General features: G+C 39.3%; 1 protein-coding gene across 1 annotated transcript; it reads right to left on the reverse strand.

Annotated features, from left to right (window-relative positions):
* Positions 1 to 384: 384 nt before the first annotated feature.
* CREBL2 (cAMP responsive element binding protein like 2) lies at positions 385 to 27,329 on the reverse strand. Its single transcript, XM_055395449.2, has 4 exons — positions 27,030 to 27,329; positions 7,817 to 8,014; positions 5,894 to 6,038; positions 385 to 3,404 (listed from the first exon to the last, which is right to left on the reverse strand). The coding sequence occupies exons 1-4, from the start codon at positions 27,042 to 27,044 to the stop codon at positions 3,400 to 3,402; spliced, it is 363 nt and encodes a 120-aa protein (XP_055251424.1). The 5' UTR covers positions 27,045 to 27,329; the 3' UTR covers positions 385 to 3,399.
* Between the last annotated feature and the right edge of the window lie 59 nt (positions 27,330 to 27,388).

Genomic DNA, 27,388 nt, shown 5'->3' on the forward strand with positions numbered 1-27,388 from the left:
ACCGCCAGCTACACCATTCCAGGGATAGACATAATGATATAACTAAAAAGACTTCAGAAACATAATACCTACAACACTACATATTTAGATTCTAGTCCATTAAATATGTTTATCTTTAACGAATGACATTTTAACAACAGTCAAACCCAGGCGCACTTAATGTAGTTCTTTACTAAAGAAGCAGTTTCTCATAACTCTATTTAGCCTATCAACTACTCTAGAAAGTCGTCCTTCCCATTTTTTACAGATGAGGAAACAGTCTGAGAGATTAAATAATTCAAGGTGACTCAGAACATGGATTCAAAACCAGTTCTGCCCAAACCTCTTTTTACTATGCTCATATAGACACACCCCAGTACTGTGAAACAGACAACCTGAGAGAGCTGTGGTGAAGATGTTTTATTTTTCATAAAAATATAATTGTACAATGCTCTTCAGAAAAAGGATTCCTTCAATGCCCCCAAATACCATGTGGTTTAGAAGTACATTTCCTCTCTTTTAAAACTAAAAATGTAATTGATAATATGCAACTGATTTTCTGATATTTCATATTTATGTTTTTCATTTTTATTAGCCTTTAACTAAAGGTGAGCCCAGTTTAAATCTATACTTTTTATAATGAGCCAAATCAAGCCTATTACAATTCAAAGATGATAAAATGCTAAATGGTGATGCTGATAAATACTGTCAATTAGCTGGGAAAGAGTGATATGAATTTGCTGCAGCAAGATAAGATTCTGATTCAGATATATTACAAAGATTTTAGATAAAATAGAAAAAAAATTTAAGAATGTCAACTATATCATAAAATTTGACCTAGTCAAACTTATTCCATGTTATACTCAGTTGCTCTAATACACGGCAGGTCTGTGCTAAATTAATGACAGAATATGACTGGCTTAAATACATAAATATATTTCCCTCCCTCCCTTCCTTCCTTTGGGAAAAAGGAAAAGCTCTCTGTCTACTCAGAGGGGCCTGAGCTCACTGACTCCCCCCTCTTTTGTTCTCTTTCTGTCTGTTGTCCTTTCAGGTAAGTAAGAGATGCCAGGATTTCAGCCTGCTGCCCCCTGACTGGAATGGGGCAAGAACTGCTCCAGCTGTCTTCATCAGTGACGTTTATTAACATGCTTCAGGTGGCCCAAGCATACTGCGGCCCACACAGTACCCAAAGCAATCGGAGCATTCTTATTTAAGACCAACAAACTTTCTCTTGATCTACTCCAAAATACCAAATAGACCGGTGTCAGAATAAACTCAAATAAATTAGAATTTACTTTCATCCAAAATTACACATCCTCTACCTGAGGACAAAGTCAGTGCTCTTTCTTGTAAAGGGCAGCAGGCGAACAGCTTAAAGGAGCCAGTAATTTAAAATCACAACCAGAGAAGAAACACTTGGAGCACAATGGAGACATTCCATAGAAGAGCCACATTCATTTGGAATGTTTGCTTTGAAAACAACTCTTCCGGGGAATTCAAAAGGTACTGAACAAAGCAACAGAGTTAAGTTTTGCGTTGTTTTGCAAAATAAAAATATACATTTGAGTGGACCAGATGGCAGAAACATAACCCATTACAATCTGAACACTGTATTTAAAACACTTAAATTCTGAAGGCCTGAATATTAACAATCTATCTATGATCCAAAAAAGACATTAAATACTCTGAAACCCCGAGTCCTCCAGAACAGAGAGACCCAACAGACTGGGCTAGTGGTTCATCAGCTGTCACACAGGACTGGACTTGGGATCTGAGTCTGTGACCTGTGCACAAGAGAGCTTTAGGAACTCAGGGAGGCACTTAATTCAAACATATGGCCTCAGAGAAGGGACGGAAGTACCTTGTCACCTGAAACTATGTGGTCCGTCTCATGTTTCATCTCACAGACAAGCTAGACTAGAATGCCTCCTCCTAAACTATTTTGTGACAAAACACATTTTATTTGGAAACCAAATGTTTGCTTCATCAGAGCAAAGAACAATTACAATTTAGCAGCAACAGAGATCACAACCTCCTTATTTAACTATCTGAAAGAAAAGAGAGAGTGTTAAAGTGTCTCAGTGGGGACGTCAAAAGATTCCCGGGTCTGACTGTATCATATGAGTGTGATTCCTCAACCATCACTTCATTTGGTAGCCAGGAAGAAAAGCAAAGGCAGCTGTCCGCCTCTGCCCTTGCCCCTCCCACCAGGCCCCCTGACAGCGGTGCTGGGTAAGACTCTGGCTCCAGTGCTTCACTCCGGAGCAGAGGCAGGGCCAGGGCCGAACCGGATGCACACCTGCAGTGTATTTCTCTCTGGCTCAGAATACATTCATAAGGAAACTCAAGTCAGGGAAGAAACTAAGTGTTCTGGTTATGGCTAAAGCCATTTGACCCACCAGCAATGTGTCCCTCGTTTGGTTCCAGATCTCCTGAGGCAGAAACTCCCATCTCAGCAGCTAATTTCATCCCATTATCTTCAGAAAAATTCTCCAAATTAGTTGACTGCACAACGAAATGTGTGTGAACATTCACTCCTGCCCTCCCCCATATACATATAGAAATACATACAATAGAAACACATACATACATACATACTCTGGGTTGTCAAGACGATATATGCTGCTGAAATGCCTAACAGGTTATTTCTTGTTTCAAAATAAAAAGTTTGACTGATTATTCTCCAAGTATGGATCAGGCCCTAATAAACTTGTATAAATACAGTTTGAAAAGACAGCAATTAAAATTTTAAATAGAAGCTATCTTAAGGACTTTCTTGATGGATTTTGTTAATGTGTACATCATTTAAAACAGGCATATCATTATCGATTACAAAAATAGAAGTGTATATATTTGTTACTATATATTCACAGCTTATGCTGGAATGGCTCACAGGAGAAGTCATGGTTCATGCAGAAAATAAACATGACTCAAGTAAAATATAAAGAAATCAGATTAGGTCCATAAAAGGCTGAGGACTTAGTAGTTAGTCATCAGCCCATTTGGTTTCTCTTTGTAGGGCAATCAAAAACATGAAAGGAAATGACACCCAAACACACACACAAATATAATTACATGAAGTACATGGAAAGAATATAAATTAACCAGTAAAGCAATGTGGAGCTGAGGTGCAAAAATACAATCTTCACTCACTCTTTCTTTTCTTGTGCTTTCAAGCATCGCAACGTGGCAATACCAACCAGAACGAGTCTGAACGTCTGTAAATTTTCTAAGTGTTGAAAATCAAAGCAAAATTCTTTGAGATCTATGATCACACATTTTGGTAGAAACTGCAGATTTACAGAGATGACTGAGCAGTAGGTAGTAAATAGAGCCAAGAAGTACAATCTTGCCTATTCATCCTCCATAGGGTCAGAATATTGGCTTCAGTCACTGACTCATCATTTTGTATGATCTTCACCCTGAAAAATAAAGTTACTAATGTAAGAATGTTTTTAAAGATAAAGAGGTTTGGTTAATCTGTTTTAAAATGAATGTTTTAAAAGGAAGACTATTTTTAAATATGGACCGAAAGAAAATTGAACTGAATGGCTTTTTCCCCATTAATTCAATTTAGATTAAGGCAAATATTACTTCATATAATAAGTGATCAAAAAGCCAATCCTTCAATTTCATTAAAAATTCTAAAAATAATTTTATTTATTTATTTTTGGCTATGCTGGGTCTTTGTTACTGTGCAGGCTTTTCTCTAGTTGTGGTGAGCAGGGGCTATTCTTCATTGTAGTGCACAAGAGTCTCATTATGGTGGCTTCTCTTGGGGAGCATGGGCTCTAGGGAGGTCAAGCTTTAGCAACTGTAGCTCCTGGGCTCTAGTGCACAGGCTCAACAGTTACGGCCCAGAGGCCAAGTTACTCCACAGTATGTGGGATCTTCTCAGATCAGGGATTGAACTCGTGTCTCTGATTCTTTACCAGTGAGCCACCAGAGAGGCTCTCATAATAATTTTTTTAAAGGATAAAAAATTTATAACATTTCCTTATAAAAAACAATCACAATGATGAAGAAATCAACACATGACACCTTCATTCTAAAATATGGCCTCATCAACAAATGGTACTGAGACAACTGTATCTTCACATGCAAAAAAATTAAGCTGGACTTCTATCTTATACCATATAGAAATATTAACTCAATAAATCAATGATATATAAGACCCAAAAGCATAAAGTTCTTAGAAGAAAACGTTGGGGAACTTTTCAAGACCTTGCATTTGGCAATGAATTGTTAGATAGGGTACCTAATGCATGAACAACAAAATTAAAAATGGATAAAATGGACTTCCTCAAAATTAAAGTCTTTTGTGCATCAAAGCACACTATCAAGAAAGTGAAAAGACAACCTATAGTATAGGAGAAATATCTGTAATCATATATCTGATAAAGAATATATAAAGAACTCTTACAATTCAACAACAAAATGAAAAACAACTCAATTAAAACACAGGCAAGGGACATAGACACTTTTTTCAAAGATACAGAAATGGCCAGCAAGCACATGAAAGGCTGCTCAGCGTCATTAAGGAAAAATGGAAATGAGAACCACAATCAGATACCACTTCATCAGGAAGGCTACATTTTTCAAAAATGGAAAAAAAAGTGTTGGCAAGGTGCAGAGAAATGGGCAACTTCATATACTTTGGTGGTGATGTAAAACATTTCAGCTGCTGTGGGAAATAATTTGTAGTTCTTCTAAAAAATATAGAATTACCATATGACCGGGCAATTCCACTTCTGGTACACACCCAAAACAACTGAAAACTGGCACTCAAGTGTATACTTATACACGCATGTTTATAGTAACACTGTTTCCAACAGCCAAAGGTAGAAACAAATATCCATCAATGGATAAATGGATAAATAAATTGTGGTATACATGTATAAGAGAATATTATGCAGTCATAAAATGGAATGAGATACTGACACAGCCTACAAAGTGGATGAACCTTGGAAACATTATGCTAGGTCAAAGAAGCCAGACACAAAAAAGTCACACACTGTATGAGTCCATTTATACAGAATATCCAAGAACAGGTAAATCCACAGAGACAGAATGCAGATTCAGTTACCAGGACCTGGAGGGAGGGTGAGAGCCAGTAACCACTGATGAGTCTAGAGTTTTCTTCTGGGGTGATAACAATGTTTCCTAAATAGACAGAGGTGGTTGCTGTACAACACTGTGAAAATCCCAGATGCCTCTCAATTGTTACTTTAGAATGATTAATTTTATGCTATATGAATTTCTCCTTAACTGAAAAAAATCCTGAAGGTGATGGGCTACTGAAATAGATAAAGCCTGAGCTAGGTGAGGACAGGTTCTACCACTATAGCTGTGTGACCCTGGGCACCTTACCAAGCTCCTGTACTATTTCTTTATCTATAAAATAAAAAGTACAAGTACACTTAACACAGTGATTAGACGAAATAATTAAGATAAATATAAGTGAAAGTACTCTGTAAATCAAAATCAAAATAAAAGGTATTGTTATTATTAACAATAACTAGGGGATTCCCTGGTGGTCTAGTGGTTCAAACTTGGCATGTTCACTGCTGTGGGCCTGGGTTTAGTCTCTGATTGGGGAACTATGATCCCACAAGCTGTGCAGTGAGGCCAATAATAATAATAATGACAACTACTAGAGTGGTACACTCTTATTTATTGACTAACTCTACTTTTTAAAATTGCCATGCATTTATCAGCTGCTCTTTATAGACCCCATGTATAACGCATTTCAATATTTAGAATATAATGCCATTTCACTTGGTTACCAATGTATTACAAATGACATCGCCATTTTATTTCATTTGAAAACACAAAGCAAGGGAAGAGGTCAACAGAAAGCCTACTTTGAGTCACTCCTCTGAAGATAAACTCTCCCATGTACTGTACTCACAGGAGTTGCTGTTAGCATCTGTCTTCCCAGCTTTCATGTGCCTGCTTGAGTTCTGCTGAGATTTGCTCTGCTCTTCTCCAGTGAGTAGGGCCTTTATTTCAGAAGGGATTTTACCTTGGTCCATTGCCATGCACCACTGCTTGTACTGAAATATGTAAAATATAATTGAGTAAAATTCTACTAGTCAGGTAGAAAATCCTAGACAGAACAACTCCCATAACTAGAGGTCAAACTGGCTGCTGGGAACCCCACCTTCTACTGTATTCCTATTCATGACCTAGGACATGGATGAGGCCTGCTATCTTCAGAAAGGAGGGTGAAAACTGCCACTAAATCTCCCTGTGATGCGCTGGAGTACTGTTCAGATGTAAAAGGCCCCTCTGGCTAAAATAATACTCCCTGTGGAGTGCCACCGGAAAAGGCAATGGCACCCTACTCCAGTACTCTTGCCTGAAGAATCCCATGGATGGAGCAGCCTAGTAGGCTACAGTCCATGGGGTCATGAAGAATTGGACACGACTGAGCAATTTCACTTTCACTTTCATGCATTGGAGAAGGAAATGGCAACCCACTACAGTACTCTTGCCTGGAGAATCCCAGGGACAGAGGAACCTGTTGGGCTGCCATCTATGGGGTCGCACAGAGTCGGACATGACTGAAGCGACTTAGCAGTAGCAGCAGTGGAGGGCCACGCATCAAAATTCTTCTCTTTGTGCTGACCCTCACATTATTATTTCCACTCTTTAAGTAATTTTGTAATTTCCTTTCTCTAGTTCATAAATATTCACTAAACATCTCAGTTCAGTTCAGTTCAGTCGCTCAGTCGTGTCCGACTCTTTGCGACCCCATGAATCACAGCACGCCAGGCCTCCCTGTCCATCACCAACTCCCGGAGTTCACTCAAACTCATGTCCATCGAGTCGGTGATGCCATCCAGCCATCTCATTCTCTGTCATCCCCATCTCCTCCCGCCCCCAATCCCTCCCAGCATCAGAGTCTTTTCCAGTGAGTCAACTCGTCGCATGAGGTGGCCAAAGTACTACAGTTTCAGCTTTAGCATCAGTCCTTCCAATGAACACCCAGGATTGATCTCCTTTAGAATGGACTGGTTGGATCTCCTTGCAGTCCAAGGGACTCTCAAGAGTCTTCTCCAGCACCACTAAACATCCACTTTCTACCAAAGTGTATACTACAGACTTTGGGGGTATAAAAGATTAATCAATCCAAAGATTATGTCCTCCAGTGGCTTACACTGCAGGAGGTAAAAAATAATTTGTAAGTCAAATTCAGCATATTAAAAAAAAAGTCTCCTGAATAGTGTGCATCTGGACTTTCTCCATGCCCCAACTTGACCTTCTAAGGAGCTGGGGCAGCCCGTCCCCATGTTAACGATCATGTTAGTATTCTCTCTCTCTTTTCCAACCTATCACCTCCTCCCCTGAGATTACAGTACCATCGAGGTTTCTATTCTCTTTTATATGTCTACAGTCACTACTTGAAATCTGAATGAATGAATAAAAGGAGGCCTAATAGTATTGTACAATGCATACTGTTACACATTGTTATACTGTTTTTTCCATTTAGCAATATATTGTGTCTTTCCATATCAGTACATACATATGTGCACTGTGATTTTCATAGGCTGCAAAGTAGTCCAATATATGAATTTATTTAACCAATCCCTGACTGTTAAGCATTTGGGTTATTTTCCTTTTTGTCTCCTATCATAAATAATCCCTTAATGAAACAATCACTTTCCGCTCCCACCAGGAACATATGAAAAATGAGTATTTCCCGATGTTCTCGGTAACAGATAAATATTCTCTCTCATGCTCATCAACTGGATAGCTGAAAACTTGTATCTTCAGGTTTTAATACAATTTAGGTTGACTGTTTCATACGTTTACTGACAGGCTTTCTTACCATTTCCAGTTCCTCTCTAAGGGCACAAATGGCTCTTTCCCGGCTGGACACCAATTCTTCCAAATACTGATACCGCAGTTTTTTCCTGGCCCGGCATTCTCTTGCACTCTGCCGGCTCCTCTCAAGTTTTGCTTTCAAGTCAATTTTGGCTGGCTTTCGACCACGTTTGCCGGGCTTCTTCACTTTACCTCCAACCACCTTCAGCAAGAGAAAGAAGTAGTCATTTTTTTTTCTTAGTTCTGAGTCTAGGAAAGTGACTGCAGCTGCATATTAGCAAGGAAAACATTTACAAATAAATATATAGAGCCCACTGAACTAAGAAAGCACGATCCCATCAAATGCCTTATGATTCTTTGCTTCATATTTTTTTCTGATACTTTTCACACCAAGAATAGGGAAGAAACAGTGTGTAAGTGTTCACTATTTCTTCTAACCTTTTTTTTCATAATAAACTTTACATAGCTTTATAGAAAACTTTGGGCTTCCCTGGTGGCACAGACAGTAAAGAATCTGCCAGCAATGTGGGAGATGTGGGTTCGATCTCTAGGTTGGGAAGATCCCCTGGAGGAGGGCATGGCAACCCACTTCAGTATTCTTGCCTAAAGAATTCCCATGGACAGAGAAGCCTAGAAGGCTATAGTCCATGGGGTTGCAAAGAGTCGGACACGACTGAGCAACTAAGCACACACTCATAGTAAACTTTATGAACCATAAGCAGCTGGATAACAAAAAACTGCCATTAAATATTTTGTTCACAAATGATTTTTATTAAGAAAGTCATAAGTAAACAAAAATCAGTATTGAAAGTTGTAAGTTCAGTATGATCTCAATCTTACAAAACAACACGTAGAAGAAAGGATCTTAACCAAAGGTCAGTGAGGACTTCTCTGATAGGTGTGATGAGAAAAAGCTTCTTTCTCATCTGTATTTTTAATTATTTTCAGTATTTATAATTAGAAAAATATAAAATTTGTATTTAAAATTATGTGTATATATAAATAAGTAAGTATCCTAAGCAATTTGGCTCTCAATTCCCTCTTCAAATTTGTTGAGCCCAAAGGAACACACAGGAAGACCCTGACATTTTCAGGATAATTCTCTCCTGCCATTAGAAGTCTATAATTATAACCCTGGACTGTCTCAGGAGATTCTGCCTGCTCCCACTGGTGTCACAGACATCCTCTCAATACCCCTGCTATTCAGTTACCTGCATAGGCATGGTTTTTTGGTGACTGGCAAAGTAATCTAATCTTCTTCATTGTTTAGCTTTGGAGTTTCCCCAAGTTCTTATACAAGATATAACTGTGAGATAAAGGTAATGAATTTTAAAATACATGAACCTGAACTTATATATCAAATGAATTTCTTTTAAAGGAGTCACTTTGAAAGGGATAAATTTATTCCAATGAATAAGCTTTCTCGAAAGCTGCTTTTGGAGCCAGTTTCTTACAGGCCACAACACAATACACCATATTACTTTCAAGTAATACATTATTCTTTAAATTCCAAAGCAATCTGATTGTCCACTCTGTTTATCCAATGAGGTTCCAAATGATCTCTAGTTCTTTCTGAAGATTACCCTCAGAGAATAAAAAGGTCACAACTTCAGTATACTGAAAGCAATATCACTGAGGCTTTAAAGGCAATTTTAAAAGAGAAGATGAAAAACTCAAACACTGGCAAATCATTGAACTAAATGCAGAAGTCTTAACTAGGTAACAAAACTTAAAGGCTTCATTTGGATATTAAAACTCTGATTTGTTTGTATGCTTGAAATCACCATTAATACTATATACCAACAATGCCCAGTACCTTGTAAAGATCAGATCATTGCTTGGTATCATGGTTAGGTCAGGAAAACCAAACTTCATATGTGAATCAGCTACATTTACCAAATCCTGTGTCATAGTATGACAGCTAACCATTTCATCCAGCATTTTCTAGAGTGGCTCTGAAATGAGACTGAATACTGTGAGGCTCTTGGAAAAAAAACTTTCCTTTCTACCACCATCTTAAAAGCTAACTGCTTCAGTACTACTCCCGAATTAGTTTGAACTTTTCAAAAACTGGTCTTTTTAAAGCCTTCCTATTCTGTATCATCACATTTTTAAAATTTCAGTATAATAATATACACACCTTGGAACTTTTCTTCAGAGTCAAGTATACAATTAGCATTTGCAAATAAAACACAAATTGCAGGGTAACTAGTTGATCCAAGTATTACTATGGGCTAAATTTTAAATTATGCTTATCAACTGTACAACTTTAATAAAGTATTTTGAAATCACCCTTCATTGTTTTAACAAAGTATATTTGCCACTGATAGTTTTTAAAAAGCAATATGCTGCTAAGTTGCTTCAGTCGTGTCCAACTCTGTATGACCCCATAGATGGCAGCCCACCAGGCTCCGCAGTCCCTGGGATCGTCCAGGCAAGAACACTGGAGTGGGTTGCCATTTCCTTCTCCAATGCATGAAAGTAAAAAGTGAAAGTGAAGTCGCTCAGTCGTGTCCAACTCTTCGCAACCCCATGGACTACAGCCTACCAGGCTCCTCCATCCATGGGATTTTCCAGGCAAGAGTACTGGAGTGGGTCGCCATTGCCTTCTCCCAAAAAGCAATATATTTACAGCCTAAACCCATGTCCTTAGTGAAATAAATGGTAATCACATCTATTCTTTATGTAGTAAAATGAGTCATCGTTCATACACCATTACAAACCAGTACCTTCATATATTGCTGTTTTTAATTAATTAATTCAGGAATGGAATTCAGGAATGGCACATTTGAGAAGTCAGAAGGACAGTGTACTGCACAAACTTCATTGATTTTTTTTTTTTTACACAAACTTGGTGTAGTCATAAAAATCAAACAAAAGGTATAACCCTTTGTTTAGTTTTCACGGAAGTAAAATATTTAAATTGCAACTATATTTTTTTAATTAGAAAGGCACAGTAAATAAACCCAGGGTTCCTGCACTTTACATCATCTGTAAAATTACATTTAAGACCACATAACCACCACTTCTCTAGCTTAATTTTTCTTCAGTAATAAACTGAAATTTTGGCTTCTGGTGCCAGCTAAAATCTGATTAGTGGACCAGTTTTCAAGAGAGTCAAGCACATCACAGGATTATTGTAAATTTTAAGTAAAATAATGTATGAAAGCACTTTGTTTAAAAAAGGAGGGGATTATTATCATACAAACGCAGGTTAATATAATAGTTGCCTTAACAACTGAACTTTACATATTTCATAAGCCATAAACCTTGGGGGATAGATAAGGGAAGTTAATTAAAAATGACGAACCAGGAACTAAAACTGAAATCAACCCCACAAATTCCTTAAATATGTCTGAAACAAAAGTTGTCAATGTTTCTTAAAATTTTCATAAACTCAAAGGCAACCACATACTCTCTCATTCTCTGAGGAAGCACATTAATGAGGCTAAATAAAAGTACTAATTGTTGTGCACAACACCAACTCCAAAGAAAACTATTAAAACAATTCCCCAATTTAACTTTTTTTTCTGTTCTAATTTTACTTCTACTAACATAGGGCCACATAAAAGTTTAAACAGCTGTTTTTAAAACAGTGTACTTCTTTATCCACCATCCATTTTACCTCCTTTTCCTCCCCAAGACACATTTGGGAGCTCAGGACAGAAGGTCCTAGGGGAAACACTCACAAGGCCTGTGTCCCTAACACCCAGCATTAAGAAAAGCAACCTGCTAGCCAATGATTTTTCTTGCTCTGCACGGCAAACTTACTTCACAAAGGTAGGCTATTAGGGATGTTAGATTTCAGTTGCATGTTGCATGTGCTCAGTCACATCTCACTGTTTGCAACCTCAAAGACTGTAGCCTGCCAGGCTCCTCTGTCCATGGAATTTTCCAGGCAAGAATACTGGAGTGGGTTGCCATTCCCTTCTCCAGGGGATCTTTCTGGCTCAGAGACTGAACCCACATCTCTTGTGTCACCTGCATTGGCAGGCGGATTCTTTACCACTGTGCATTCTTTACCACCTAGGGTTTCACGATGATTTCACAATAAATGTTTAATAAATATGACAGATAAAACACAAAAGACAGACTTCCCTGGTGGTCCAGTGGTTAAGACTTCACACTTACAATGTAGGGTGTGCGGGTCTGATCCCTAGTCAGGGAACTAACATCTCACATGCCAGGCAGCCAAAAAAAATATTAAAAAATAAATAAAAATTTTAAAAAACCACAAAAGACATTCCTAAGTAACCAATGAGTCATAGAAGAGATCACAAGGGAAATCAGAAAAATACTTTGAGATGAATGAAAAGGAAAATACAACATACCAAAACTTATAAGATACAGCTAAAGCAGTGCTCAGAAGTAGCTACAAACACCTAAATTAAGATTTTAAAGTCAATAACCTAACTTTTTACCCTAAGAAACTAGAAAAAAGAAAAGCAAATTAAACTCAAAACAAGTTGACGGAAAGAAATAATAAATATCAGAGTATATATAAATAAAACAGAGAATGAAGAAACAATAGAAAAAAACAATCAATAAAACCAAAAGTTGGTGCTTCAGATAAACCAACAAAATTGACAAACCTTTAGCTAGACTGATCGAACAAGAGAAAATGTTTAAAACCCTAAACTCAAGCCTGAAAGAAAAGACATCACTATTACCTTTACCAAAGTAAAAATGATTACAAGAGAAGACTATGAAAAATTGTATGCCAAAAAACCATATGACTAGTTGAAATGGACAAATTTCCAGAAAGATACAAAGTAGCAAGAGTGACTCAAGAAGGAATAAAAAATCTAAAATGACTTACAACAAATAAAGAGACTGAAAGAGTAATCAAAAAATTCCCCATACAGAAAAGTCCAGGTCCAGGTGACTTCATTGGTCAATTACCAAGCATTTAAAGAATTAACACTAATTCTTTACAAACCCTTCCAAAAAAACATGAGGAAAGAACATACCAAGTTCATCCAATAAGCCAAAATTAGCCTGATACAAAAAACCAAGATATTATAAGAAAACTATAGACCAACATGTCTTAAGAGTATAGATGGAAAAATATTCAATAAAATACTAGCAAACTAAATCTAACAGCATATAAAGAGGATTATACACCATAACTGGGTGATTTATCCCAGGAATAAAGGTTGGCTTAACAACTGAAAATCAATTAGTGTAATACACCATATCAATAGAAGAAAAGACAAAAATTACATGTTCCTCTCAATAGACTCAGTAAAAGCACTTGACAAATCCAACACCCTTATATGATTTTAAAAAAACAAACCTTCAAAAAACTAGGAATAGAAGGGAACTTCAACCTGGTAAAGGGCATCTGTGAAACAAACACCCACAGCCAACATCATGTAAAGGTGAAAGACTGAATTCTTTCTCCAAAGATCAGAAACAAAACAAGGATTCTGTCCTCTCCAGTCACGTCTATTCAACATTGTGTTGGAGGTTCTAGCCACAGCAATCAAGAAAAAGAAAGAAGGCATTCAGATTATAAAGGAAGATAAAATTATTCTATTTGAGGATGATATGATCTTATATACAGAAAATTCTAAGGAATCTGGAAAAAAACTATTAGAACTCATGAGCTGAACAAGGTTGCAAGAAACAAGATCAATATAAAAATATCAGTTGTGTTTCTATACACAATGAACAAGCTGAAAATGAAATTATGGAAACATCCATTTAGAATAGCATCAAAAATAATAAAATATTTAGGAATAAATTTAATAAAAGAACTGCAAGACTTGTATACTGAAAACCACAAAAATCAATGTAAGAAATTACTGAGCTACAGATTCAACACAATTTCTATCAAAATTCCAACTGACTTTTTGCATAAATTGACAAGAGAATCCTAAAATTCATATGGAAATACAATGGGCCCAAAATAGCCAAAGCGATCTTTTAAAAGCACAAAGGCAGAGGACTCCCACTTTCTTATTTTGAAACTTATTGGAAAGTAACAGGAATCAAGATAGTGTGGTACCGGCACAAGGACAGACATACAGACCAATGGAAAAGAACTGTAAATCACATATAAGAGATACATCCAGAATATAACACTCACACTCAACAATAAAAAAATAAATAATCCAATTAGAATGTGGGCAAAATATTTGAACAGACAGTTCTCCAGAGATATATGCCAATAAACATATGAAAAAATGCTTAACGTCATTAGGGAAATGTGAATCAAAATCATGAGATACCTTTTTAAACCCACTAGGATGGCTACGTAATCAAAAAGACAGCCAAGAACAAGTATTGGTATAGATGTGGAGAAATGGAAACTTCATACACGGTTGATGGGAATGTAAAATGGTGGCCACTTTGGAAAACAGTTTGCCAGTTCCTCCAACATATAAAACACAGAATTACCATATGACTCAGCAATTCCATGTCTTGTTATATCTCCAAAAGAAATGGAAACATACGTCCACATAAGAAATTGTACGCAGATGTTCAGGGCACCATTATTCACGATGGGTAAAAAATGGAAACCAACCAAATGTGCAAAGGTTGATGAATGGGTAACAAAATGCGGTGGATCCAAACAGCAGAACACTGTTCAGCCACACAAGGAAATGAAGCACCGATACACGGTAAAACATGACTGAACCTTGGAAACATGCCAAGAGAAAGAAGCGGGAATACAAAAGGGTGTATGATTCCATTTATACGGACTGTCCAGAACAGGCAATGTACAGCAACAGAAAATAGATCAGTGGTTGCTTAAGGCTGAGAAGGGGAGGGAGAGAACAGGGAGTGACTGCTAAAGGGCTTTTGTTTGTTTTTTAAATTAATAGATTGTTTTTAAGGTCTGTTTTCAGTTTACAAGAAAATTCAGCAGGAAGTAGAGAGTTCCCATATATCCTCTCTCTCTGCCCACACAGTTTCCACTACTAACATCCTGCATTAGCATGGTACATTTGTTACAACTGATGAGCCTCCTGTTGGTATTAATAAGTAAAGTCCATAGTTTACTTAAGAGTTCACTCTCTGTGTTGTATAATTCTGTCTGTTCTGACAAATGCATCATGTCATGTATCTGCCATTGCAGTATCATACAGAATATTTCCACTGCCTGAAAAATCTCCTGCACTCTACCTATTCCTCCCTCCTTCCCTTGAAACCTTGGCAAGCACGGACCTTTATTACTACCTCTATAGTTTTGCCTTTTCCAGAATGTCATGTAGTTGGAGTCATATAGTATATAGTATGCAACCTTATTCAAACTGGCTTCTTTCACTTAGCAATATGCATTTAACTTCCTTCACACCTTTTTGGAGCTTAATAATGTGTTTCTTTTTAATCACTAAATAATATGAGTAACACTCCATTATATGGATATACCTCAGTTTATTAATAAGGGATTCTTTGGGGGTGATGAAAATGTTCTAGAATTATCAATAGACAGTAGTGATCACTGCAAACTCTGAATACACTAAAAAATAATCACAAAATTGTACATCTGTAAAGGATGAACTTTATAGTACAGGCTATTTTTAAAAATGACATGAACCTTAGAGAACAGAAAACAGCAGCAAAGGAAAAATGAAGGTGCCACAGAGACACAAGCAGATGAGGAGAAAAAAAACGTGATGGGGGTGGAGGGTTTGAGCATAAAGCTCCTAATTTATGAGTTTAAAAGGGTGAAAAATAAGATAAAACTACTGCATTTAGGCAAGAGGGAGGGCCTGATGCCACTGGCTCCCCAGTCAGTGGGTTTAATATCCATGGAAAGAAGAGGCATGATTTAGGTGCAAGTCCTTCAGGGGCTTCTTCAAAAGAGGAAGACTCCAGTGTCCAGAGGAAGTCCTATTCCAAAGATCTTTGTATCATTTTACTTTCAGTGTTTTCAGAACAAACAACAAAAACAAATTCAGAGCCAACTCAGGGTGTGCAGGGAAACAGCACTCATTCTCTCTGCCAGCAAGCCCTAACCCCAACCCTCCATGTGGCGGCTCACATTATTTCACACCACTGAAGGGGAACACTGTTATCCTCACCTTTTTCAGGTAAGGAAGGGAAAATTTATTTCTTTATTCAACAACTATTTATTGAGCACTCACTTTGCCCCAAACACTGTCAAACTCTAGAAATGTTAATACAAGAAGATAGGGTCCTTACCTTTAACGTATTTTGACTTGTGAAATGCAGCAGACATGTAATAACATTATAAAGGGCAGGATATCAGAATACACAGAGATGCTGCTGGTAAGTGGATGCGCATGCATGCGTGCATGTGCTCGCACATGCACGCACACACAGCACGCACGGTGATCTCTTTATTTCATGGATGACCTAATTTTTTTAAAATTTTTTATCGAAGGATAATTGCTTTACAGAACTTTGTTGTCTTCTATCAAACCTCAACCTGATCAGCTGCAGGTATACATATATCCCCTCCCTTTTGAACTTCCCTCCCATCTCTCCCCATCCCGCCCCGTAGGTTGATCACAGCTGCTGTTTGAGGTTCTTAGCCACAGAGCACATTCCCGTTGGCTATCTATTTCACATATGGTGATGTAAGTTTCCATGTCACTCTCTCCATGCAGCTCACCCTGTCCTCCCTCTCCCCATGTCCACAGGTCTATGCTCTATGTCTGTCCGTCCACTGCTGCCCTGTAAGGAAATTCTTCAGTACCACTTTTCTAGATTCCATATATATGCATTAGAATATGATATTTAACTTTCTCTTTCTGACTCACTTCACTGTGTATAATAGGTTCTAGGTTCATTCACCTCATCCGAACTGACTCAAAGGTGTTCCCTTTTATGGCTGAGTAATATTCCATTGTGTATATGTACCACAGCTTCTTTATCCATTCACCTGTTGGTGGACATCTAGGTTGCTTCCATGTTCTAGCTATCGTAAACAGTGCTTCAATGAACAATGGGATACATGTGTCTTTTTCAATTTTTGATTCCTCAAGGTATATGTCTAGGAGTGGTATTGCTGGGTCATGTGGTGGTTTTATTCCTAGTTTTTTAAGGAATCTCCATACTGTCTTTCATAGTGGCTGTATCAATTTACATTCCCACCAACAGTGCAAGAGCATTTCCTTTTCTCCACACCCTCTCCAGCATTTATTGTTTGTAGACTTTTTGATGATGGCCATTCTGACCAGTGTGAGGTGATATTTCACTGTAGTTTTGATTTGCGTTTTTCTAATAATGAGCAATGCTGAGCATCTTTTCATGTGTTTGTTAGTCATCTGTATGTTTTCTTTGGAGAAACGTCTGTTTAGGTCTTTTCCCCACTTTTTGATTGGGTTGTTTTTCTGGTATTGAGTTGTATGAGCTGCTTGTATATTTGGGAAATTAATCCTTTGTCAGTTGTTTCATTTGCTATTATTTTCTCCCATTCTGAGGGTTGTCTTTTCACCTTGCCTATAGTTTCCTTTGCTGTGCAGAAACTTTTAAGTTTAATCAGGTCCTACTTGTTTACTTTTGTTTTTATTTCCATTACTCTAGGAGGTGGGTCATAGAGTATCTTGCTTTATGTCATCTAGTGTTCTGCCTGTGTTTTATTCTAAGAGTTTTATAGTTTCTGGTCTTACATTTAGGTCTTTAATCCATTTTTAGTTTACCTTTGTGTATTGTTAGGAATTGTTCTAATTTCATTCTTTAACATGGAGCTGTCCAGTTTTCCCAGCACCATTTATTGAAGAGGTAGTCTTTGCCCCATTGTATATTCTTGCCTCCTTTGTCAAATATAAGGTACCCATAGGTGCACGGGTTTATTTATGGGCTTTCTATCTTGTTCCATTGCATGGATGACCTAATTTTAGTTCAAAGATTTTCAACATCAGAGCAGAGCCTAGAACCCAAGTCCCCCGATTAGCATCATAGCAGCCTATCACAAGATGACTATCATCAAGCATGACTATTTCCCTTCTAGATTCCCAGGTAGGACTCATCTACCCGAACACATAATTCCCTGAAGAGACTCTAAAACCGACAGATGCTTTATATGCACTGCTATATTAATGCTGAATAGTCACTCATTTAATGACTGGATTCATTGAATCCAACTCACTAGTCACTTGATGGAGGGGGCAGGGGTGAGGAGGTTAACTAGCAAATGTTTTCACTTTATGCGTCTTTGAAACTTCCATGCCCACTCACTGAAGTCATGCCAATTTACTCCTTTACAAAATCCCTGATTTAGTTCTTCCTGTCTGTTCCTCCTACATCACTACCCTACTTACAGACTATTACCACAGGTTCCTGGCAGGTCTCTCTTCCACGTCTGTCCTTAACTTCCTTGGTTAATCTATCTTACAAAGAGCTTCCAAATTAACTTTCCTTCTCCACTTATTAAAATAACTTTAGTGTGTTTTTCCTTATTGTGAAAAAGTAATACTTAATCATTATAGAATGAATAAACCTTACAGGCCCCTAGATCTTCACGACCCAGATAATCACGATGGTATGATCACTCACCTAGAGGCAGACATCCTGAAATGTGAAGTCAAGTGGGCCTTAGGAAGTATCACTATGAACAAAGCTAGCGGAGGTGATGGAATTCCAGTTGAGCTATTTCAAATCCTAAAAGATGATGCTGTGAAAGTGCTGCACTCAATATGTCAGCAAATTTGGAAAACTCAGCAATGGCCACAGGACTGAAAAAGGTCAGTTTTCATTCCAATCCCAAAGAAAGGCAATGCCAAAGAATGCTCAAACTACCGCACAATTGCACTCATCTCACACGCTAGTAAAATCATGCTCAAAATTCTCCAAGCCAGGCTTCAGCAATACGTGAACCGTGAACTTCCAGATATTCAAGCTGGTTTTAGAAAAGGCAGAGGAACCAGAGATCAAATTGTCAACATTCCCTGGATCATCAAAAAAGCAAGAGAGTTCCAGAAAAAACATCTATTTCTGCTTTACTGACTATGCCAAAGCCTCTGACTGTGTGGATCACAATAAACTGTGGAAAATTCTGAAAGAGATGGGAATACCAGACCACCTGACCTGCCTCTTGAGAAATCTATATGCAGGTCAGGAAGCAACAGTTAGAACTGGACATGGAACAACAGACTGGTTCCAAACAGGAAAAGGAGTACGTCAAGGCTGTATATTGTCACCCTGATTATTTAACTTATATGCAGAGTACATCATGAGAAACACTGGGCTGGATGAAGCACAAGCTGGAATCAAGATTGCCGGGAGAAATATCAATAACCTCAGATAGGCAGATGACACCACCCTTATGGCAGAAAGTGAAGAGGAACTCAAAAGCCTCTTGATGAAAGTGAAAGAGGAGAGTGAAAAGGTTGGCTTGCAGCTCAACATTCAGAAAACTAAGATCATGGCATCTGGTCCCATCACTTCATGGCAAATAGATGGGGAAACAGTGGAAACAGTGGCTGACTTTATTTTTCTGGGCTCCAAAATCACTGCAGATGGTGATTGCAGCCATGAAATTAAAAGATGCTTACTCCTTGGAAGAAAAGTTATGACCAACCTAGACAGCATGTTAAAAAGCAGAGACATTACTTTGCCAACAAAGGTCCGTCTAGTCAAGGCTATGGTTTTTCCAGTAGTCATGTATGGATGTGAGAACTGGACTATAAAGAAAGCTAAGTGCAGAAGAATTGATGCTTTTGAACTGTGGTGTTGGAGAAGATTCTTGAGAGTCCCTTGGACTGCAAGGAGATCCAACCAGTCCATCCTAAAGGAGATCAATCCTGAGTGTTCACTGGAAGAACTGATGTTGAAGCTGAAACTCCAATACTTTGGCCATCTGATGTGAAGAGCTAACTCATTTGAAAAGACCCTGATGCTGGGAAAGATTGAAGGCGGGAAGAAAAGGAGACGACAGAGGATGAGATGGTTAGATGGCATCACCAACTCAATGGACATGGTTTTGGGTGGATTCCGGCAGTTGGTGATGGACAGGAAGGCCTGGCGTGCTGCGGTTCATGGGGTCGCAAAGAGTCGGACACGACTGAGCGACTGAACTGAACTGAGGCTGTGTCTCTTTGCAGCTCAAGAGAAGACCTCTGGCTCAGCTCTGCTTACTAGGTCACCAAATCCAGTTTCCTGTGGCTGCCGTAACAATTACCACAAACTTGGTTGCTGAAAACAACAGACATGTATTCTCTCTGTTCTTGGCAGGACTGTACTCCCTCTAGAGGCCCTAGGGGAGAAGCCATCCTTTGCCGCTTGCAGGAGCCGCTGGTGGCCGGAAGCATTCCTTCATCTGCGACCACATCAGTCCAATCACTGCCTCTGTGGTCACACTGCCTCCGCATCTGCCTCTCAAATCTCCCTCAGCCTCACTCTTAGAAGGACATTTATCACTGGATTTACAGCTCACTCACAGTATCCAAGTAAACTCATCCTCTCAAATCCTTAACTAAATCACATTTGAGGCCATGTAATGTTCCCTCTTTATCCACATAAGGTGATATTCACAGGTTCCAGGGGTGAACACATGGATATATCTTTCTAGAGGCCATTCTTCAGCATGCTACATCCAGGCTCCCACTCACCAAGCCATTTTTCTCTTTCACGTACCCCAGCAAGTCATGCCAGTGTCCTTAGGGATCTCACCCTATCCCCTGCATTCCTACTTGTCCTCGCCAAGTCTCTAAATGTTCCCTCTTCACACCGCCCACCCCCACCCCACCATCCAAACCAGCAAATACTAAGCTTTCTTTGGTTACAGTCAGTCCTGGCCCTCTTTTTGCAAAGCTCTTGCTGACAATCACCTCTGTCCACATGTTACTTTTCTTCTCCATATTTCTGAAACACAGTCAGTATCACAGTGAGTTGTACGTTACAGTGGCCTCACAGATTTAAGTTCTGTCACCTTCAAGCGATGTGAACACCTCTCTATTTCTTCTCCAGTTCCCATTGCATCTGGCCCAGAGCCAGGCATTTATTCAAAGACTGATGACTGAATGAATAAATGCAAAGAAAAATTAACAATATTTTGCAATTTAATTTAAATTGATATTACTATGACCACCACTACCACCAGCTTATAAAAGTTGTAAAATATTTTTTTAAAAAAGAGAAAAAAGAAAACCAAACCTCTCTCATAAGGGATATAAAATCTGAAAAACCAATCAATAACTCTTATTATTTTACCACCCCTCTTGCACTTATTTCCATCCTAATGCTCTAATTCTTAAGGCAACTCATAAAAGTTTCAAGTTGTTAAGTGTACGAGAACTACTGTATTTAAGTGGTGGCATCAGCCCCAGCTAAGAAGGAAAACAGCAGGAAAGCCTGTTTCACTTTTCTTTTGAAAACATAAAGTGACACCCTATCTACCAACGATTAAAGAAAAATAAGACAGATATGACTGTGGCCAGCCACTGCGCTTTACCACTTTAAAGAAAAAAAACAAGCAGCTACACTTTCGTTTGGGGTTAAGGCTCCTTTAACTTCCTTCACAGCTGTTGTTCAGGCTTTTTCTCTTTTATTTACCAGCTCTTCAGAAAGAGAAAGTCTAATGCCATCTTCCTGCTGGAACCTCTCTGCCAGGTTTTCTAGTCAACAGAGGAGAAGCAAGATAAAGCAGGCATTTCTAACTGAGCTTCACCCCTGCTTCTCCTAACCCTTAATCCTCCCCTCCCCTTGCTGTTAACTGTTTGAAGCTAAACGTAATACGATTATACATATATTTTAGCAATCCCCAAAACTATTATAGACTGACTCAGTAACAGTGGTCTGCAGGCATATCTCATTTCATTCTGCTTCACTTTACTGCATTTTTTTTTTAAAAATTGAAGGTTTATGGCAACTCTGCATTGTCAGATGATGGTTAGCATTTTTTAGCAATGATGTACTTTTTTTTTATTTTAAGAGATTATGCTATTGTATACTTAACAGACTACCATCTAGTGTAGACATAACTTTTATACGCACTGGGAAACCAAAAAATTCGTGAGGCTTGCTTTATTGTGATAGTCGCTTTACTGCAATAGTCTGTAAATGAACCTACAGTATATCTGAGTCGGCCTGCACACTGTATTCAACTGTCTTTGCTTCCTTCCCACCCACTTTTCCTCAACCACTACATTTTGGCTTCGGCGCCATCACTCTGTTGAAGCTTCTCTTGCTAGGTTCACAAACAACCTCCTGTTTTTGAAATTCAGTGGATACTTTTTCCCTACTTCCTTTAGATGGAACAATAATCCTTTTTGTGTGTATGTGGATCTCCTGTATCACTAACCTCTTCTTTTCAGTTTATTTTGTTGAATCCTATTCCTCCACCTCTTCTGATCATTTTAGAGTCTGCCAGGGCTCTGTCTCTTTAGGTCTCTCTCCTGTCCACCTTCTTCATAAAACTTGAAGGATTGTATGCATGCTGCATACACCTATATTCTAACAGTCTCCAGCATCGTCTTCAGCTCAGGTTTTTCTTGTGAGCCGTGTAACCAAGCTGGTGAGGAGGAGTCACAGAGAACAAGCATTTATTTTGAACCCCTTATGTACTATGTTTTTTTTTTTTCCTAATATATGTAACATTTAATTCTTACACTAACTCAATAAGGTTAACACATCTATTTTATAGGTAAAGAAATACAGTTCTAATAATCTGTTCAACATAAATCACAGCAATATTTTCATTGATCAGTCTCCCAAGGCAAAACTCTCCCAAAATAAAAGCAAAAATAAACAAATGGCACTAATCAAACTTTAGAGCTTTTGCACAGCAAAGGAAACCAAAAAAAAAAAAAAAGACAACCTTCAGAATGGGAGAAAACACTTGCTAACAATGCAAATGACAAGGAGTTGCTATCCGAAATATACGAACAGTTCATATAACTCAATATCAAAAAGTAAACAATAAATGGGCTGAAGACCTAAAGGACACACAGATAGCCAACATGCACATGAAAAGATGCTCAACATTGCTAATTGTTAGAGAAGTGCAAATCAAAACCACAATGAGGTGCTTACCTCATACCTGTCAGAATGGCTATAATCAAAAAGTCTACAAGTAATAAATACTGGAGAGGATGTAGGAAAAAAGGGAACCCTCTGACACTGTTGGTGGGAAGGTAAATTGGTACAGTTACTATGGAAAATAGCATGGTGGTTCCTTAAAAAAACAAAAGGAGAGCTGCCATATGATCTGGCAACCCCATTCTTGGGTATACATTCAGAAAAGAGGAAAACTCTAACTCAAAAAGATACATGCATCCCAATGATCACAGCAGCACTATGGAAGTCCATAACCAAGACATGGAAATAACTCAAGTGCCCACCAAGAGACTATCGGTTTAAGAAGATATACTGTGTGTGTGTGTATATATATATAAAATGGAATATATGTGAGTTGTTTTATATATATATATAGTATATATATAAACTCTTGCCTAGAAAATCCCATGGACGGAGGAGCCTGGTAGGCTGCAGTCCATGGGGTCGCTACAAGTCAGACATGACTGGGCAACTTCACTTTCACTTTTCACTTTCACACATTGGAGAAGGAAATGGCAACCCACTCCAGTGTTCTTGCCTGGAGAATCCCAGGGACGGGGGAGCCTGGTGGGCTGCCATCTATGGGGTCGCACAGAGTTGGACATGACTGAAGTGACTTAGCAGCAGCAGCAGTGTATATATATTTAATGGAATGTTACTCAGTTATAAAAAAGAAAAAAAATATTGCCATTTGCAGCAACATGGATGGACCTAGAGAATATTATACTTAGTGAAGTAAGTCAGAGAAAGACAAGCATTATATGATGTTACTTAATGCAGAAGCTAAAAAATAATACCAATTAGCCTATATACAAAAAAAAAAAAATACCAACCAGACTGATTGACAGAAAACAAACTTATGATTAGCAAAGGGAAAAGGGAGGTGGGTAGGGATAAATTAGGACTATGGGATTAATAGATACACACTGTCTTTAGTGGCTCAGTCATGTCCAACTCTTTGTGACCCCATGGTCTATAGCCCACCAGGCTCCTCTGTCCATAGGGATTCTCCAGGCAAGAATACTAGAGTGGATTGCCATGCCCTCCTTCAGAGGATCTTCCCAACCCAGGTCTCCCACATTGCGGGCTATCTGAGCCACCAGGGAAGCCCAGGAATACTGGAGTGGGTAGCCATGCCCTCCTTCAGAGGATCTTCCCAAACCCAGGTCTCCCACATTGCGGGCTATCTGAGCCACCAGGGAAGCCCAGGAATACTGGAGTGGGTAGCCTAATCCCTTCTCCAGCGGATCTTCCTGACTTAGCAATGGAAACGGGGTCTCCTGCATTGCAGGTGGATTAAAATAGATAAGCAACAAGGATTTACTGTATAGCACAGGGAACCATATGCAATATCTTGTAATAACCTATAATGGGAAATACTCTGAAAAAATATATATAACTGAATCACTTTGCTGTATACCTGAAACTAATGCACTACTGTAAATCAACTATACTTCGATTTAAAAAATAATAATCTGTCCAAAATCATAATAGCTTGAAAGTGGTGGAAATCAGATTTCCCAAATTTCTTAGCTTAACTTGCCAAGCAAATCCTGATTGGGCTCCTGGTTATCTTTCCATCCTTGTCTCTGCCCACGTCTCTACTTGTGTCTTATGTTCAGCTCAGAGATCAGCAAACTTCAGCCTACCTGGCCAACTAAAGTCAGCCAGCTGCCTGTTTTGGGAAATAAAGTTTTATCAGAACACAGCCACACCCATTCATTATGTTCTGCCTATGGCTGCTTTCATGTTTCAATGGCAGGGTCGAGTAATTACAACAGAGATCACATGGCCCACAGATATTTACTATCTGGTCCTTTAAGAGAAAATCTCCCAACTCCTGCTCCAACTTGTACCAAAATACTGCAGCCACCATTCCAATCTGTCCTGCTCTGACTCCAGGAAACCAGACAGCAGAACATGGAGCACTCTTGCAAACTCACTCATCACCACTGATGAAAACAACTCAGAATACAGAATCTTTAGAAAGAGAGGTCGTCACAGCATCATTCTATTTCCTGACCTGTTCATTCAAACACTGCTTCTAACTGCTGCTCCTGCCCTCTCTGTCCTCATCACGTTGCCCTGACCTTTCTGTCAGTCTGTCATCTTTTATGCTCTCACCGGCACAACCACACTTCCAGGCCCCAACCCTCGGCTTCCCTACTGCAGCTTCCTTCAGAAGCTGAGACTCCATCACCCATACCTAATGGGAGGGAAAATGTGTTGTGTGTGTGAGCCTGTATGGATATACTGGGAGAACAATACAACTTTGCAGAACTGTAACAATTAGAGCACAGGGAAAGGCAGGATTGGGAGCCTTTTAAAAGGCCATTTCATACCGCCTGACTCCTCAAAGAGTAGTCCAATCTTGTAGTACATGGCATTTAAATATTACTCATCCATAGCTTCGACATGTATTCAAAGTGAAAGTAGTGCATTCACAGAAGCAATATCCATCCACAGACATCTGAAATGGATTTCCTTTTCCAAAAATCATTAAAGAATAAAGAAACTGCTGGTTTCTAAATACTGTCACAAAAACAATGAATTAGTAGAGAATGAGAACTGAATTCATTTTGCTTACCTATTACCCACCTAAGAAGTTACTTGTGAATAGTTACGAATAGTCTACTTGCAAAATTTAACATCACTCTTAGGTAAAACCATTTAACACCATACCCTCCACTACAGCTTGCTTGTTTTAGAAATAAGTTCTATGTAATTTTATAGGCAGGTAAAATAACTCAAAATCCTATGTTTTTTTCTTGAATTTATTTGAGATTACTGAAGACTTTGAGAAGGTTATTAAATATTTCAAAGGTTTGAAAAAGAAACAAACAAAAATTCTATAGACTATACCATGAGAGTCTCCAACCAAGGAGACTAAAGACTATGTTAATTTGGCATCCTTTCCCAGCCAGCCGTTATCTAGGAAAGACAATGGATACAGTATTCGGATTTAATTTCAAAATTAACACTGAAAGATCAAGCTAGCAAATACTGTTATGGAAAATTACCTTCTGATTTTTCTAGAAAAGTTTTAGAACTCCCTCTTTCTTACTTGGAAATCCCACTTCCTATTATGAGGGCTTTACCTCTTTCCAAGTAAAGGTTCCCAGAGGTGAGTCCTACTTCCAGAGCAGTGCCCTGGGCTGTCCCTGCTGTCACTTTTCTCAGATCCTCCCACGGGAATAGGAAGAGGAGATAACGGAGAATAACATAAGCAGCACAGAGAAGATGGAGATTTTTTTAGCGTCTCTGAGGATGTGTGAAACAAAAACTTGATAGCAGCAAAGTGTTACTGGTTAGGTGGAAGGGGAAAGGGTACCCAAACGAAGGAAAAAGCTCTCAAAAGCAGCATGCCAGAGATGGTGGAAAGTAAAGCAGAGGGAAGGAGTATCTGCTTTGAAAACTGGCAAATTCTAGTCTGATGCCTTAAAAAGAAAAAGGGCCAACTTTCTAAACATTCTAAAACATCAATAAGCTGATGATCAATTAACTGAGCATCACTATCATCATGACACATAACTAGATGACACTAACGTGGAGAGACAGGAAGGTTATAAACAAACTATGAATTAACCAATAATGAATATTGTCTGTTATCTTAACGTCGCAGGGATAAGTGACCAGGATAAGGGAAGGGGGAGTGGGGATAGATTAACAAGAAGGAATTCAGTTCTTTTCTTGAAGAAGGCTTTCTAGAGGAGGTTAGATTCCAGGCTTTGGACGAATAGCAAAAGGAGATTAGCAGAGTGTTCCAACCAACCACAGGAAAATAGCTCAGAGGGGGAGTGAACAGATTATATGAATGGGGCATTGAGTAAGGGAGCCTGAGAGAAGAAAAGGGGACGGTCTGGGGGAACAGGGCCGGTTCAGGGTGCCCTAGTCTCCGATGTGGAAAAAGGCTAGTTGGAGGCAACCGAAGGCAAAAAGAAAAAGCACAGTAGCTTCTTCACTTATCTCGTGAGCACTAGGGTCTGCACCATCTGGAAAAGCTGACCAACAAGCTTGCCCTGAGTGTGATTTTTCCGGAGTGGGCCTTTGTAGGAAGAACGCAGCCCGCTGTTACCTCAATTCTTGTCTGGGTACCTGGGGTCATAACTGGAGGCGCAGGGGTGTCTAAGGCAGATGTCTATTGGGTGCTGGGTGGACTACGGGGCTGAGGCTCAGCGGCGGGACGGGCACTTAGCGACAAGCAGGCGGCGGCGGCAGCGACGCGTGCAAACCCCAGGACTTACCTTACTGTCATCCATCTCGGCAGACAGGCCGGCCCTCCCCCGGCTCAGCCGGCCTGGTCCGGCCCGGCCCCGCCCCGGGGGAAGAAGGGGATATGGTTCTGACCGCCTCCTCTCGCCTAACAGTTCGGTTCCCTGATGCCACAGTCACGGGGACGAGTGAACACTTCAGGAATGGCAGAGCGAACCCTGGAGGCGGCCCAGAACGCCTCCCTTCGCTGCCGCCGCCGCCTCCTCCTCCCCCTCCATGACAAGCTCTAGCTGTGTTTACAGACGCCCTGGAGAGCAGCCCGGACCGGAGGGTGGGCTGGAGCGCGTCGCGAGGATTGGCCCGCTCGGCTGCCGTAGCGCCGCAGCATTCT

Source organism: Moschus berezovskii, chromosome 6, assembly GCF_049115385.1.
Source record: "Moschus berezovskii isolate FMDL1 chromosome 6, NW_MosBer_1.0, whole genome shotgun sequence".
NCBI classification, from domain to species: Eukaryota; Metazoa; Chordata; class Mammalia; order Artiodactyla; family Moschidae; genus Moschus; species Moschus berezovskii.